General features: G+C 57.2%; 1 protein-coding gene across 1 annotated transcript; it reads right to left on the bottom strand.

Annotated features, from left to right (window-relative positions):
- Nucleotides 1-4,766: 4,766 nt before the first annotated feature.
- ANGPTL4 (angiopoietin like 4) lies at nucleotides 4,767-14,162 on the bottom strand. The gene is made up of 7 exons (XM_076359535.1): nucleotides 13,623-14,162; nucleotides 12,996-13,106; nucleotides 12,352-12,484; nucleotides 7,723-7,836; nucleotides 7,541-7,636; nucleotides 6,961-7,236; nucleotides 4,767-6,386 (listed from the first exon to the last, which is right to left on the bottom strand). The coding sequence occupies exons 1-7, from the start codon at nucleotides 14,160-14,162 to the stop codon at nucleotides 6,205-6,207; spliced, it is 1,452 nt and encodes a 483-aa protein (XP_076215650.1). The 3' UTR covers nucleotides 4,767-6,204.
- Nucleotides 14,163-14,792: the final 630 nt, after the last annotated feature.

The following is a 14,792-nucleotide window of genomic DNA, read 5'->3' on the forward strand; positions in this document are numbered from 1 at the left end:
TGCCCACTGGTGTCACGTCCGCTGGTTTAGCGCGTTTGATTTGTGGTTGCGACAAACCCTCGCGGGGAAGACGACGGCTCCCTCCCTTCCCTCTCCGTGATGTGCAGGGAAGCTCGTTCTGCTCATTAAACAGATTTCTCGCTTTCCTGGGCTGCATTCATCACAGCTCGTCTGCCCTACTTTCCCCGGAGGAGTCTTTAGCCAGCTAAAGGATTAGTGGGTCTCCGGTATCACACGGGAGCAAGGCTGAGACAGTGGGGAGGAAAAAGATGGCTTTGGACTTATTTTTGCCAGCCTTGGGAGATGCTCAATGCGTGAGCGGGGTCAGGGAAGGGGGAGATGGTGGTTCACACCCTCTGGGCTGTGCGACGCTGAGCTGCCCTTGACTTCCCCCAGACACCTGAACACCGTGGGCAGGCGGGACTGTGGTTTCTAAGGGGTCCCATTTCCCAAATCTAAGTGCTAATAAATGTGTGGGAGCGTGCGAAGAGGCAGCACCCAGACTAACAGCTATCTATCGGCAGGGGTATCCAGCTCTTGCTCAGTGAAAATCATTCTTTTTATGAACCAGGCTCTGAAAATGGGGTGAGAAACAGAGCATGCTGCAAACACATTGCAATCCCGCTGCCTTGCTGGGAAACTGTGTCTAGGCATCCCCATTGCGTATCAGGCAATGGAAGCAGCTGGGGAGGAAAGCCAAAAACTCATAGAACGGGGGGTCTAGGGAAGATGCCAACTCCAACCTAGCAATGCGTCGGGCCAGTTGCTCCTCTGACACACAGCGATTGCTGAAGCAGCAGGGAGGAAATCTTTCTTTTCACCTTTTCTTTGCAGTTTTGGTGCTCAGCATGGGGCATTGGACTTTTAAACCTTCCCGTGCCGCAGGGAGTTTTAACAACCAGGATCTGCAGGAAGGCGTTATCACTTTCTCCTGTTGATGCTGTTCATATCCCTGCAGGACCTCAGCAAACGGCCCTGTCGAGTAATGTCTAGAGCACGCCCAGGGATGTTGAGCATCGAACCAATGAATAGTTAAATAGCATCAGGAGGAGCAAAGCTGGAACATGTTGGATGCAGAATCTCCTGGGAAGGGGAATTATCCCATGCTGAGTTTCCCACACCTGATAATGCCGCATCCAGTGAGTGGCTGGGTGAAAGGAGGGAGAGGAGGGCAGCTCCTTGCTGGTCTTGCAAATGAGGCCTTCGCTTCCCTTGCTTTGTTCTGGTTAAAATGGGCACAGCAGAAGTAAAACATCTTATTTTCATTATAACAAGCAGCTTAATTGGTTCTGAACTGAATATTGGGTGTGCAGGGGGGTGGGTAAAAAATACCCAAAGCTATTTTTTTATCAGTTTGGATGGAAATCACTTTCTTCTTTTCTTCTTCCAATGCCTGGGAATTGTTGCCGTAAGTCTTAAAGAGCGATACAGCGCTCTTAAAGAGAGATACGACGGAGGTATCCCCATGAGTGCCATCCAGCTCCAAAATCCCCTGGGGCAGAGTTTTAACACGGGCTGCAGGGAGTGAAGATGATGACTTGGTGTTAGAGGAGGGATGCTGCCCCAAGGCGATGCGGAGTGAAGCGTGAACCCCCTGTGCCCGCATTCTCCACCCTCAGGAGTCCCCCAGGCTTGTGGTATGTTTTGGACCGGAGAATCAGTGTTGTGTCACCAAAACCAGCCATGTGTCACCGGTTGCTGACAGGACAATGCGTTTGCAGACCCTTTCTGGATATCCCACGTATGTCCTCGAATTGGTTGCGGGCCATCAAGCCTTAGGTAGCAGAGGTCCTACAAGCCCTTAAAAGCAGACAGGCCTATGCCATCTGCTTCTTTTTTTCCATGATAAGAACTTGCTCAAAATGGTCACCTAAGATGCTGCCTCTTGTCCTGGGTGCCTCAGCCCCTGCGGTGCCCCAGGGCGTAGCTGCCTGCCTGGGATGCTTGAGCCAGGAGTTCCCCTTCCCACCCTCTTAGTGGGATCTGGTCCTCTGGGTGTCTGTGAGTCCCCTCAAGGGAGCCACCCCAGAATACTCTGCTTGGGAGGTGTCCCTGGTCAGAGTGCGGGTGCTTGCAAAGCCGTGCCAGACATGTCCATGGGAAACTCAATTTGTGCTTGATACTGCTGAGCTCCAGCAGAAGAGCTGAAGTTACTGGGAGGAGTGGGAGAGTCCTGATGCTCCAGTATCTGCCAGGCACCCCGAGGCATTTGGAGCAAGGGAGGGCTCTGAAAGCGTGACTCTTGCCGGTGCTGGCAAGGCCGGGGATCGGGGGCCAGGCTGGGGGGTTCCTGCGGAGTGTCAGTGGGTGGAGAACTCATCCCTTGTTATTAATTTGCTGTTTCTTGGCTTTGCACCAGGTTTCAGATTCAAGCAGGGGTTTGCCAATTTGCCTTTTTTGTTTCATTGCGGTGCTCTGTGACGGCCGCACTGGCAGTGGGGGGCTCGGGGCAATGCCTTTGGCTTTCCCGCTCCAGTAGCTCGGTGCCACCAGTGCAGGGTGCTCAGCCCGTCCACCTGAGCTGGTGCAGCTCTGTGTATGCACAAACACCTTCCCTTTTTTCCAAACTTTGCAAAGAGTGATTTGGATTCCACTGTTGTATAAAAAAGGTCTTGAGGCCCCACTGTCGGGTCTCCCGGCGGTTGTTTCTGCCATTCAGACACAGGTGGGATTTGGAGGGGGCTCTGTGCAGCGGGTCGGGGCTCTCCTTGCTTTCTGGGGCCACCAAATGCAGCTGGGTCGGGACGTCACTACCTGATGTGCAGTGGCTTCTTGATCTAATGATGCTCTGAGAGAACCCCCAGGTCCAAAGCAGCTGCTGTCCAACCTGCTTCTACTGATGAGTTCGAGCTCCACACTGAGGCATGCGCCAGCCCTGTGTCACCCCGCAGGACCGCAGCCCCAGGCTGTCCTGCAGCGCTTCTGGCCCTGAAAAGTCCTGTCCCACCATGTCCAGACCCTGCAGCCTTTAGCCACCTGGCACGTGCTGAGCTCAGCCCCCATCACCACCTTCGGCACAGCCCCTCCGAGCATGCAAAACGAGCAGCAGCCCTTCTTGCCAGCTGCTCAGTGAGGTTTTGCTGGGAAGTCTCGAAGCCCTGGGTGGACCATCACGTCAGGAGCTGCTGTGGGGTCACACGCTGGCACAGCAAGTCACGGCCCGTACGGGAGCGATGGCCTGTTTTGGGGAGCAGCGGCATTTGTAACCCGAAGGATATTTGTGCTTTCGGCAGCGCACGGTGCCGTTTCTCTCGCTGTCGCTGGAGGGAGCTGCCCCATCCTTCATTGGCCTCCCAGGTGTTACGACAAGCTGCACCTCAAGTAGTTGCTAAAAATGAAGGAGCTGGAGGATTCCAGGGGGATTTCAGACGAAAACAGAGACCCAGGACTGGCTTCTTCTGCAGAGGGACCTTGGAAGGGCCCTGGGACACCACATGCTCCGGCGTGAGACCTGTGGTCTGGGGGCATTGGGTGGCATTGACGCTGATGGGACATGGAGACTTGCACAGCAGAACAGGGCGAGACCGAGACACAGAAGAAAGGAGCAGCTGTAGTTCCTGGGCTAGGCAAGGTTTGGGGTATTTAGCCTTCCCTCGCTGGTGTTTGGTACCGGCTGGCATTGTCCTCCAGGCACCTCCTGTAGATGCTGAAGATCAAATGCACCACTGGGGAGCAAACCCCAGATCTGCCAAAAAAAACCCCTGGCAATGAATAAATAGAGCATAGCTCCTTCACCAGTTTCTGTTTGATGCATAAAAACCACCTTAGTCTAATCACTTTAGCATCCAGACTAAAACACAGCACTCCAGTATCTGCGGTGCACCCAGGGACTAAACAAGCTTTGAATTAAGCAAATAGAACATTAAAAATCTATTTCTGAATGCAAGAGCGAGCAGATAGATAGTGCAGAGCCAGGTATAATGGGCTATTTGTGCAACTGTGCTTGAGGCTATCATTAACCCCAGGTTTTTCCCCAGGGAAGGAGGACAGACACAGGAGTTGGGGCCACTTTTAGGCACATCAGGTATTTATACAGCTGCTCTAGGGGACTAGAGCAGTCTCGTCTCTTCCTTCTGCAATGAGCAATTTTTGTCCCCCTTCCTCAACCAGCTAAAGAAGCACTTGCTATTTTCTCCAGCTCCAGTATCAGGCCACATGTCTGGGATTGTAAACACGGCTGGAGTTTACCCCCATCATCTTCAAGGCTCCTGCTCCATCCCCAGCTCGTTTCATTCCTACATACGTAATCATTCCCCGGAAGTTGCAATAAATGCTTTTGGAGATGACTATGCAGGTATGGTATAAGCAGGTAAAAGGCTGCTACTTATCAGGGCTTGTCCTGATCAGCTCTGACTTTAATCCATCCAGATAATTCAGACCTCAGCCCCTGCTCTTGTTCAAGGAGTTGGCACAGGGTTTTCCAGCCAGCTACAAGGAATATCTCCCTGGTGCAAAGGGAATAAGAAAAGCCAGCTCACTGTCACTTGTAAACTTGCTGCCCCAGGGCCTGATTTCCAGAGGGAAAAGAAATTTCGAAGTCCATAAACTGCAAACAGATTAAAAAAAAAACCTACTGCTGGGGGCTATAGCAGGGATTTATCTCGGAGAGCTCCATAAGGCTACAGCTGAAAATTGAGGCCAGAAGGAAGCATAGTGCTCAGGTCAAACTCCCAACAAGTGAAGTTTCCAAATCCAGAGTCCTCACATAGCTCCCACACATCTTCTACTGGTAAACCATCGAGCAAATAATCCAGGCGGGACAGTTACAGGCTTGTTTTTATTAAAAGACATCTTCAGAAAAGATATTTCAGTACAAAAAAAAGTTTAATACACAAACTACAGTTGCTTTTTTTTTTTCCAGCATCAACATTTATAAATTACACCACATTGTTATTAACACTGCATTTAAATATGGAAACAAATTAAAACAGGAAATTCATCAACAAGATCCAACATCCTACAAATGACTATTTACAGTATTTAGCAGCTAGGAGCTCTAGCACAGTAGTCAATATGACTTCAATAGGGCAGGATGCTTGGGAAGCCCCAAGACAGCAGCTTGGCCCGTAACAGTTTTTGGGGACCTGTTTTGCCCACCTCTCCCCAAACACTCACCCCAAAGGCAGAGGCGATGCTGCATGTCAAGGTACACACCCAACAAGGCAGTGAGGCTCTTGCAGAGAAACCCTGTTGTCCCCTGGCCCTTTAGAGCAAGCTTTGGGGCATGCATGCAGGACGGTGCTATTCACTCTGCAAAGTACAGGGAGCCTGCTGGAAGAAGGCAGCCTCCGGGCTTCAGGGGGATTTACGGCTGACAGCAGGGCTGGTCCTGTACAGAGCAGTGACTGTCCCTGTGCCTGTGCTGTCCTAGCGCTCATCCTAACCACCCCCAGCAACACCGGTAGGCTCCAGGCAGAGCTTAAGACTCAGGCCTCCAGGATCTGGCCCTCATGCAACCGGCTGCAGGATCCCACCCATCGTCTCCTGGAGCTGGAAGCGGTTTCCCCAGCTCCCAGCAAATTCCAGTACAGCCAGAAATACAGGGCTTTGAAGCCATGGGGGCCAGAGAAGCCAAGTGAGCCTGAGGTCCCCTTCTGCACAGGGTGTCCTTCAGTCTTCCCATCAAAACCCATATTCTCAGCTCGTTGAAGTCACCAGAGCAGGGGCTGTGCAGATGGAGCTGCCCAAGGCTCACTGCCCCATGGCACCAGCTGGGGAAGGAGGCTCTGGGGGCTTTCACAGAAGGGTACATAGGACAACATTTGGGAACAGCAATGAGAGACAGGACACAGCAAGGCTCCGTACCCAACGCTTGGGTCCAGGGTAGCGAAACACTTCAATGTGCTCCCCTTCCCCCAGCCCATCAAAACCAGCACAGAAGTGTTCAGACAGGACAGAAAGCACCAGACAACTTGAATTTGCCACAGCAGCATGTGGCAGGTTGGAAGACCCTTGTGCATGCTCTGGAGGTGGATCTCCCTGCTGGTGGCTCCTCTTCTGGTTTGGGAGCTCCCATCCAGGGGTTTCAGCAACATGGAGCTGTTTTACTTACAGCGAGGAGCTGTGTCATGCCACTAAAGGGCTGCTAACGAGAAATGCTCCTCGGGGGACTTCCTGGGGAGGGTGGGTTTGTTTTCTGTAAACACCAAGTGATGGAGCTCAGGTCTGTGCTCCACAGAGAAGGTCAAGTCTCAAGTGGCAGCTTTAGGGCTCTGCTTCCAGTGCTGCAGGTTGGATTTTCATGGTGGTTGACTTCAGTGGGTAATACCTGCCTTTCCATGTCTTCCAGAAGATGCCCTGCTTGCGCTCGTGCCTCTGGCGGGGGATGGAGCGGAAGTACTTCCCATTGAGGTTGGCATGGCCACAGGTGCTGAACCACCAGCCACCTACCAAGGCAACGCAGAGGCAGGTTTAACCCACAGCACTTCCAGACAGAAAACAAACCCAGGTTCAAGGCACCTGCTGCCCCCGTTTCCCCCACTTTTCCAGGGCTTTGGGACCTTACGAGACCACCTCATACACACTGGAGGAGTCCCACGCACTGGGAAACCTTTGCACAGATCCTATATGATTTCAGGATGCATCTGCAAATCCCTGGCTGCTCTTTCTTGCATGCAAAACCCCCTCAAACCCTTCAGCAGCCCCATCTCAGGCCTGGGGACTGGCCTCTGCTTCACTTGAAAGGTTTCCAAGTGAGGTGGCAGCCAGCAAAGCTGTTATGGAGACAGATGTTTGAGCCAAGGCCTGAATCATGAACCCCTCCTGGTTTCAACTTCCCTCCCGGTTCCCTGCACGGCTCCTCCCAAGGATGCAGCTTTCCCAGGGAAGCAGGGGACAAGCTGGGCTCAACACCAAAGGGGTCTAGTCCTGCAGGGACATTGTCCCACTCACAGCCAGCACCAGACAGCGGAGGGCTGAAGGGAAAGTGCATGCCACTGGGAAGGAAGAGCTCATACTGACCTGAGAGGTGTTTGGCACAGTTTGTGTCAGCTTTGAGGTCGTGGTCGCGATCCCGAGTGGAGAAGGGCAGCTGCCTGAAGTCCCCGATGGCATTTTCCAGCTCTCCAGACAGAGGTCCCAGCAGGTTGAGCATGTAGGCTGTGCTCTCACCACCAAGGCTGAAGACAAATTGAACCACCTGGGAATTTCCCTCCCAGTCTTCCAGCTCAATCAGGAGATCGTATCTTCCCTCTTGGACAAGGTGATGTATCTTCTCCAGGCCCAGCCAGAAGTCACCTGAAACAAGACACATTGCATTAGCTGCAGGGACACAAACATGCCATGCAAAGCAGACATGTGAACAGACTCCAGAGAAAAACAGGGACAACCCAGGACACTGCGGCATTTGAATTGCTGTCTGGCACCTGCAGGACAAGTCAGGAAGACCAAGGACTCTTGCTCTGCAAGCAGTGTCCCCCTGTCCTCAGCCCAATGCTGTGCTCTGGCATGTAGAGATCTCCAAGGGCCAGCAAGGGGGAATAACTTGTACTAAGATATCACTTATCCCACAATAAGAAGATAGACACCATCATCCACCTACCACGAAGGTCTCCAAAGCCATTCTTGTAGGCATCCCAAAGCTGGTCAAAGTCCACAGAGCCATCTGTGCGCCTCTGGATCACTGTCCAGCCACCTTCTGCAGGCAGGGAAAACATGGTCATTTGGGGTTACCATTTGCAAGACCACCGTGCAAAGCACTGCGGGACATCTCCACTGCTTTACCTGCAGTCATGTCACAGTAGACTTTGAAGGGCTGAGACCCTGTAGGCTGCACTTGGAAAACACCGCTGCTTTGCTGCCCGTCCAGGAAGAGCTGGTGGCAATCCTCTGGGAGCTCTGCGGGGGAAGGAAACAGCCATTGAGAAGATGGCCCCGAGTCCCACTTCCTCAGCAGGTTGCTCCTAGCACAGCCCCGGCACTTGCAGCCCTGGCCCTGAGCCCAGCCAGCTGTGCAGTGGTGGCTGCGGCTCTGGACATGTGCTGGACACGACAGCCCCCGACTTCAGCATCTTTAAATGCTGTGACCCTGTATCTTCCTATTTATCCAAACAAAGCTCTTTGGGCTTCCTCCCAAGGCAGAAGCCAGGCATTGGGCCAGGCTGGGGTGACCCAGGCTGGAGAGCACAGCTCCCCATCGAGGAGAGACCTGAGGAGCTTCCCAGCTCCCTCCGTGCCCGCAGCAGGCAGGTGCAGCTCATTTGGGGTGGGGTAACACCAGGGGCAAGCCAGGGCCAAGCATCCTCATCCCACCCCGAGGCTGAAGCAGTCTCAAAGGGCCTCAGGGACAGAAAGAAACCCCAAGTCCTGACATCAGGAAGGCGCCTGAGCATCCAGCACATGACCTCTTGCTCCTGGTGACTGCGGTGGCCCCAGCCAGACGTCCCACTGGGCAACCTGCCACCAGCAGGCATGGGGCCAGCTGGGGTGACCCTTTTGCCCAAGACACACCGACCAGGGCAGGGAAGGGGTGGGTGGACTGCAGGGAGCCCCAGCTCATTGCACGAGTGGATTGCCTAGGGTGAGGCCACCCCCCAGCTTGCCCCCCTCCATCCCCACACCGGCGGGGCTCCCACCTCTCCTTCCGCCCCTGTGGGGACTTTGCCCAGAGCTGCCAGCAAAGCACCATTTCAACAGCGCTGATAAAAGTCCATCCAGGAACCACCACCCACAGCACTCGGGGAGAGACGGTGGGGGGGGAAAAACCTGTTACAAAACCCGAGTCAAAAGGCCGCAGAAGGATGTGCAGGGACTTCAGCCCCTGGGCTGTTGGCGCGGTCAAGGGGCTCTTTGTCAGCCGGGACAGGTGCCCCCGTCACCCCCAGACAAAGGGGGTCTGTTCTCCCCGCACAAGGGTGGGATGGATTTTGGTGGCTCACAGCTGCTGCCAGCAAGACCTCACGGCAGACGGGTGAAGAAACCTGAAGACAAGCCCCAGGCTGTGCCGGGGTGCTGGCTTGCCCCCACAGCCCTCCTGTGGGGTCCCCCTTGCGGTAGCTGCCCTTGGGGTCAGAGCTGGCACCGTGATCCAGGGCAGCAGTGGGGAGAGGGGCCTCCCCCACAGCCATGGGGCTTCACGTGGGGCAGAAGGGGGGAAAATGGGGCCTTTGAGCTGCCAAGGGCAGGAGCAGCCCCTGTGGGGCATCGCCCCCTGCCCCTATCCTCGCTGGGCGCCTGGGGAGCCCCGATGCTGTGTCGGGGAGAAGAGCGGAGCCACAACTGGAGGAAAGGTGAGTGTGGGGGGGGGGATCCAGGGAATGCCAATGTGACACCTGCCACCACCTTTCACCCATTCCCCCCCCCCCGCCATCAGACCCCCCCGGTGAACTCTCCTCTCCTTGACACGGGCAGCCCCTCTCCCACCGCCTGCAGCGGGACAGGCCCACAGCCAGCACGGCTGGACTTGTGCTGCCGTTAGCATCCCTCACACCCCCGGGCTGATGCCAGCACAGGACTGGTGCCACCAAGCCCATCAGTACACCCATGGGACAAACATGTGGCCCCGAACCCTCCCCCAAGCCTGTGCACATGTGGACTGAGGGCAAGCGTTTTGCACGAAGGATCAAACCCACACAAAAACACCCAGCACTGCAGGGAGGCCAAGTACATCCCTGATATCCCCGCTTTCTAGGTGAATGCAGCCAGGAAAGCCGAATGAGGCTCAGGGGAAGGAAAACCCACAACCTGACCTCACATGCAGAGCTGCAGCAAGCCCAGCTCACAAGCGTGGCAGCAGGGAGGTGCCGGAGGCTGCTGGGCTCACGCGACCTCAGAGCTCCTCACCTCCTCTCCCACTGTATCTCCCAGCATCGGCGGGATGGTGCCCAGGCAAATGCTCAGTGGCCCCAGTGTGCAGAAGTTAACCCCATCCCTGTCTTTTTTTCTGGGCCCTGGCTACACTGCACTCTGATCTCTTCTGTTTTCCTGGTGCAACAGGGACTTTCAAGCAGCTGAATGAGATGCAGCTGCTTGAACAGCCTCAGCTCAATCTTTTTGTTTGAGGAACACGCTCGTTAGTTCCAGTTCATGTTGCACATCAGTATGGCACCAGCAGAACAACAAGACCTCCTGGCTGCTCTGGATGTTTTTCTTTCCCTCCCCCTTTATTTAGTCAAACAAGATGGAAGAATCAACAAGGCTGGCTGGAGCTGCCCCAGGCATGGCACCATATTTACCCAACAGGATCTCCAGGCATGACAGGAGGTCTGCAACCTGGGATAAACACCCTTTCTTGCAGATGGCAGGGCATGCCTGGAGCTGTTTGCATCACCTCCCCCTCACTCTGCCCAACCCAACCCAATTATTTTGGAGTCCCAGCGCCACGCCACGGGGAGAGAGCGAGCAGGGCTCTACCTTTCCCCTACTCGGCCAGCTGCCAGAGAGCACAGGCTCTGTCTAAAGACATGATCCTCTTTCTGCAAGCGATTAAACCTTTCACTCTCCAGGCTGCTTCAAGCCTTCAACTTTCACATGCTTGGCCCCATGCCATCTCTGGCCTGAAAAAACTTGTGTTCACTGGATGCAAATAAAAGGGTCTTTCTGAAAGGGCTGCTGGTGGAGTTCATCGCTGTTCCCCGGGGCCGTGCCGGCACTGCAGCTCTGCCTGACAATAGGCAGAGAGCTGCCGGCACAAGCCTTCCCAATGCTTGCCTGCTCTAAAAGCAGCCACAAGCCTCCCCAGGCGGAGGGCATGGGGCTGGCCCGCCAGATATTGTATGCTTTAAGATTTGCCAGAAAACTCACTCGACTTGCTAATGAGAGGAAGCCAATTTGTTTTCTGTCAGTGATATCAACATCAGGGATTAGGCAAGAGAAAGGGGAGCTCACGGCCCGGCTGGGTGGGAGGGAGTCAGGATGCCCAGGGTGCTGGGGATGCTCAGGGTCTCCCCACTGGGGAGAGTGCGGCACAAGAAGGTGCTGAGCTCTCACACCCCCCTCCTTGCAGCACCCCCAGGGGCTGCGGGCCCTCGCTGCCTCCCACTGTGCTTCACAAGGGTTGCTGCACCCAGCACCCATCAGACAGTACAGAGCCAACAGCACAGCCTACATCTGCCACCAGTAAGTAGCAAAGACCTGAACCCATCTCCCTGTACCCCACTTTCAGCATAACCTGAGCACGGAGCAGGGTGGTTGGACTAGTTGGTTGGACTAGATGATCTTTAAAGGTCCCTTCCAACCCAAAGGATTCTAGGACACACTACTGAGGGCAAGTCACAAAGCAGAGCTGGGAAAAAACGGGGGAAAGAGGTTTTGAGACAGTTTTCTGGCTCACTAGCGCTGCTCTGACCAAGGGAGACCTCACGTAGCCCCGCTGTAGGCTGGCCAGCCCCACCGAGCCAAGCACCAGGAGGAGTTTGGAGCCCCGCGTCCCATCTCTCTCCTTGTCCACATCGATTCTGCAGCTCTTTGTTCTGCCCACCCAGCTTTCAGGCACACCAGTGACAGCTCCAGGCTCCACATACAAATTACCATGTTTTCCCATAGCTATCCCTGCCTTCAAGCCCTGGGCAGGATTTCCCCATGCATCCTCACACTGCTTGGCTCACACTGGACAACCCCAGACAGCTGTGCAGACGGAGCCAGCACCATGATTTAGCTGACATAACATGAGTGCAGCTGCTCCCAGCCAAACCCTGCAGAGACACCAGTTCCTGTCCGGGAAGGAGGCTGCAGGACGCAGCGCAGCTGGGGGCACCCGCTCTGCTGCCCTTCCCTCTGCAGGAGCTCCTCCAGCCCCCTTGCCGGCAGAGAGGATGCTCCAGGCAGAGCCAGGAGCTCCGGATGCAGCATCCACTCACCTGCTCTGGTACACGTTTCCCAGGGCTGTGAGAGTGTCTGGCGCCTTCACTGCCTGACCATTTGCTGCAGCTCAGCACCTTCTGCTATGGACAGTGTGAGCTGAGGCACTTGTCTTTCATATATGAGCCCTAAATATGAGCCAAGGGAGACAGATGCACAAGGATCTAGCAGACCCTGCCTGGTGAAGTGAGAGCAGGTGAACAAGAGTTAACTCCAGGGAGCAGAGATCCTCCTTTCCTGCCTGCATTTACCCCCCCACCTGCCAATCCTCTTTGACAAATACCTGCTAGCAGCATTTCTTCACTCCCCACTGCATTCTTAATATCAGGCAGAAAAATTCCTCTTAAATCCTTAAATTCCTGCTGGATTAATACTGATCCAGAAGGCTAGGATCCTGCCCGTGCTCCAGATCCCCCCAGTCTGGCCAAACTCCCAAGCTCTGGTTTTGTGAGCAAATCTCACATCCTGACTCAGGACAACTGAACGTTTTATTTCCAAATGGTTGCAACTGCTGCAGGTTTGCTCTGGCACGGAGCAGCACAGGCAGATACTCACTCTGCGTCAGGACTGGCTCCCCACTAGCGTTCTGGCTCTGGTTGGTGAGGCTGAGGCTCTTCTTCAGGTTTATCTTCCACTTCGGAGACTGCGTTTTGTTGTCCTTCAGGTGTAAGGGGATCAGTAGATTGACCTAAAAAAAGGCACAAGTCAGAACGATTTTATCTCAGCTCATTTTCAATGTTGGTACTCAGGGGAGCTGATCAGCCAAGGCATCAGCGTCTCCCCCGTGACCAGAGCTGGGGCTGAACCTGCCCAGAAACCTCGAGGAATACGAGATACTCGAGGCTGGCAAAGCCAGAAATGATTGTGGTTTTTCATACCCTTGCTAACGAGTTTATTCTGTAGATAAACTCAAAGGAAGAGCCCAGAGAGGCTCTGTTCCCACACACCAATTCCTCCTGTTGCTCTGTGCAAATACTCAGGAAGCATGCAGTTTGCTACCCTTGCACCAACACTGCAGCACAAGGACCAGGGCCATGGCCTTTATAGGGTCCCCAAAGCCAGGGAGCAGTGGCACAGCCAGTTCTCCTGTCACCAGAGCACTGTGCCAACTGGGCTGCCAGGGTGGTTCATGCTAGGGTCCCTGCAGCATGCAGGGCCAGGCTGTGGTCCCCCAGCCACAGAGTGGGATGGGAGCTCACCTTGCTCTGCAGGCTTTTAATCTGCAGATTCTGCTTGTCCAGCTTGTACTGCTGCTGCTTGATCTTCTGCAAGAGCTCCTCGATTCGCAAGTTCTGCGCATCCATCAGGGACTGCGGGGGGAAGAGCCAGGTGAACCCCGCAGCTCCAGGGAGATCCAGCCATGCTGCACGTACTGCATGGAGCCAGGTGGGCCAGTCCCCCGGCGGGGCTGGTCCCCACGGATGCTCCCGGTGCCCTTCAGCAGGTACCCATGGGGGCTCCCGGTGTCCGCAGGACCATCAGGTGTCCCCCCCCACACTCTCCTGAGGCCGATCCCCACCCACTGCTCCCAGTGCCCCGGGAGGGTCGGGTCCCCCCCACCCCTCCGGGCTGCCCCCCGTGTCCCGGGAGGGTCGGGTCCCCACAGCTGCCCCCTTCCAGCCGCTCCCGTTGCCCCGGGAGGATCGGGTCCCCCCGTCGCTCTTCCCGCGGCCGCTCCCGGGAAGGCAGGGACCCCTCCCCGCTTCCCCCCAGGTCGCTCCCGGTGCCCCCGGGCGGGTCGGGTCCCCCCCGCTCCCCCGGCGCGGCTCCCCCCGGTCGCTGCCGGTACCGGGGCGGCTCCCCCCGGCGCTGCGGGCGATGCTCACCTGCAGCGCTCCCAGGTCCTTGGCGCTCTGGTTATCGGCCGGCCGCGCCTGCAGCGCCTGCCGGACGCGGCCCTCCAGCTGCTCCAGCCGCCCCTGGATCTCGGCTTTGTCGGCCGCCACCTCTTCCAGGCGCTGCCGCAGAGCCTCGGAGAGGTTGAGGAGCTGCCGGCCGCGGCCCTCCAGCTCCCGCACGCTGGCCCGCAGCCGCTCGCCCCGCTCCTGCGCCTCCCGCGCCTGGCGCAGCAGCCGCCCCATGGAGCTGTTGTGGGCGCTCAGGCGGCTGCCGAGCTCCCGCATCTGCCCCTTGGTGCGGTCCACGTGCTCCTTCAGGCCGTGGCCGAGCTGCAGCAGCCCGTGGGCGATCACGTTCACCTCGTCCCAGGAGGCGAACTGCACCCGCCGCTCCTTGCTGCCCCCCGCCGCCGCCGCCGCCGCCCGCCGCTCGGCCCCGGGCCGCCCCGCTGCGGGTCCCGGTGCCGGTCCCGCGGCCGCCGCCGCGGCGGCGGCACACAGCAGCAGCGCTGTCCCGGCGAGCTGCATGACTGCCCGGCCGCCTCCCAGTGCGCGCCCCGCCGCCGCGCCCCCGCTTTTATGGCCGCCCGCGCACCGCGGCGGGGAGGGCCCCGGGACCGGCCCCTCCCCGCCCGCCCGGCCCTGCCGCTTTGTTCGCCCTCCCCCGCCGGCCCCGGGCTCGGGCCGTCCCGCACCCGCCGCCCGCGGCAGCCCCGGCTCCGAGTCCTGGCCACCCCCCCCCCCCCCGCCCGGGGCGGCCTCGGTCCCTCACCGCTGAGCCCTGCCTGCGCCCGTCCTCACAACCTGTCCCCGTCCCCATCCCATCCCTGCGGACCGCCCTGCCCCTCACCCTGCCCTGGGGAGCCCCATCCCCACCAAGCCCTGCCGCTTGGCCTCCCCCCGCGGAGCCCCCAGCCCATGGGTGCTGCCCCACCATGTGCCTGCACCCGTGTCCTCTCCCCAGGCCATGCCCTGCTGGGATCTGCTGGCCTTGGGGTGGGTGTATGCCACAGGCGCAGGGCTCCCAGGCCATGCCCTAATGGGTGCTGGAGTGGGTGCCTGCTGTGGGTGCAGGGCTCTGCTGGGTGGCCCCGGCCCTGGCACGGGTGCACGCTGCAGGCGCAGGGCTCTCGGGTGAAGCCCTGCAGGGTGCTGCCA

The sequence above is a fragment of the Aptenodytes patagonicus genome, chromosome 25, assembly GCF_965638725.1.
Source record: "Aptenodytes patagonicus chromosome 25, bAptPat1.pri.cur, whole genome shotgun sequence".
Lineage (NCBI taxonomy): Eukaryota > Metazoa > Chordata > Aves > Sphenisciformes > Spheniscidae > Aptenodytes > Aptenodytes patagonicus.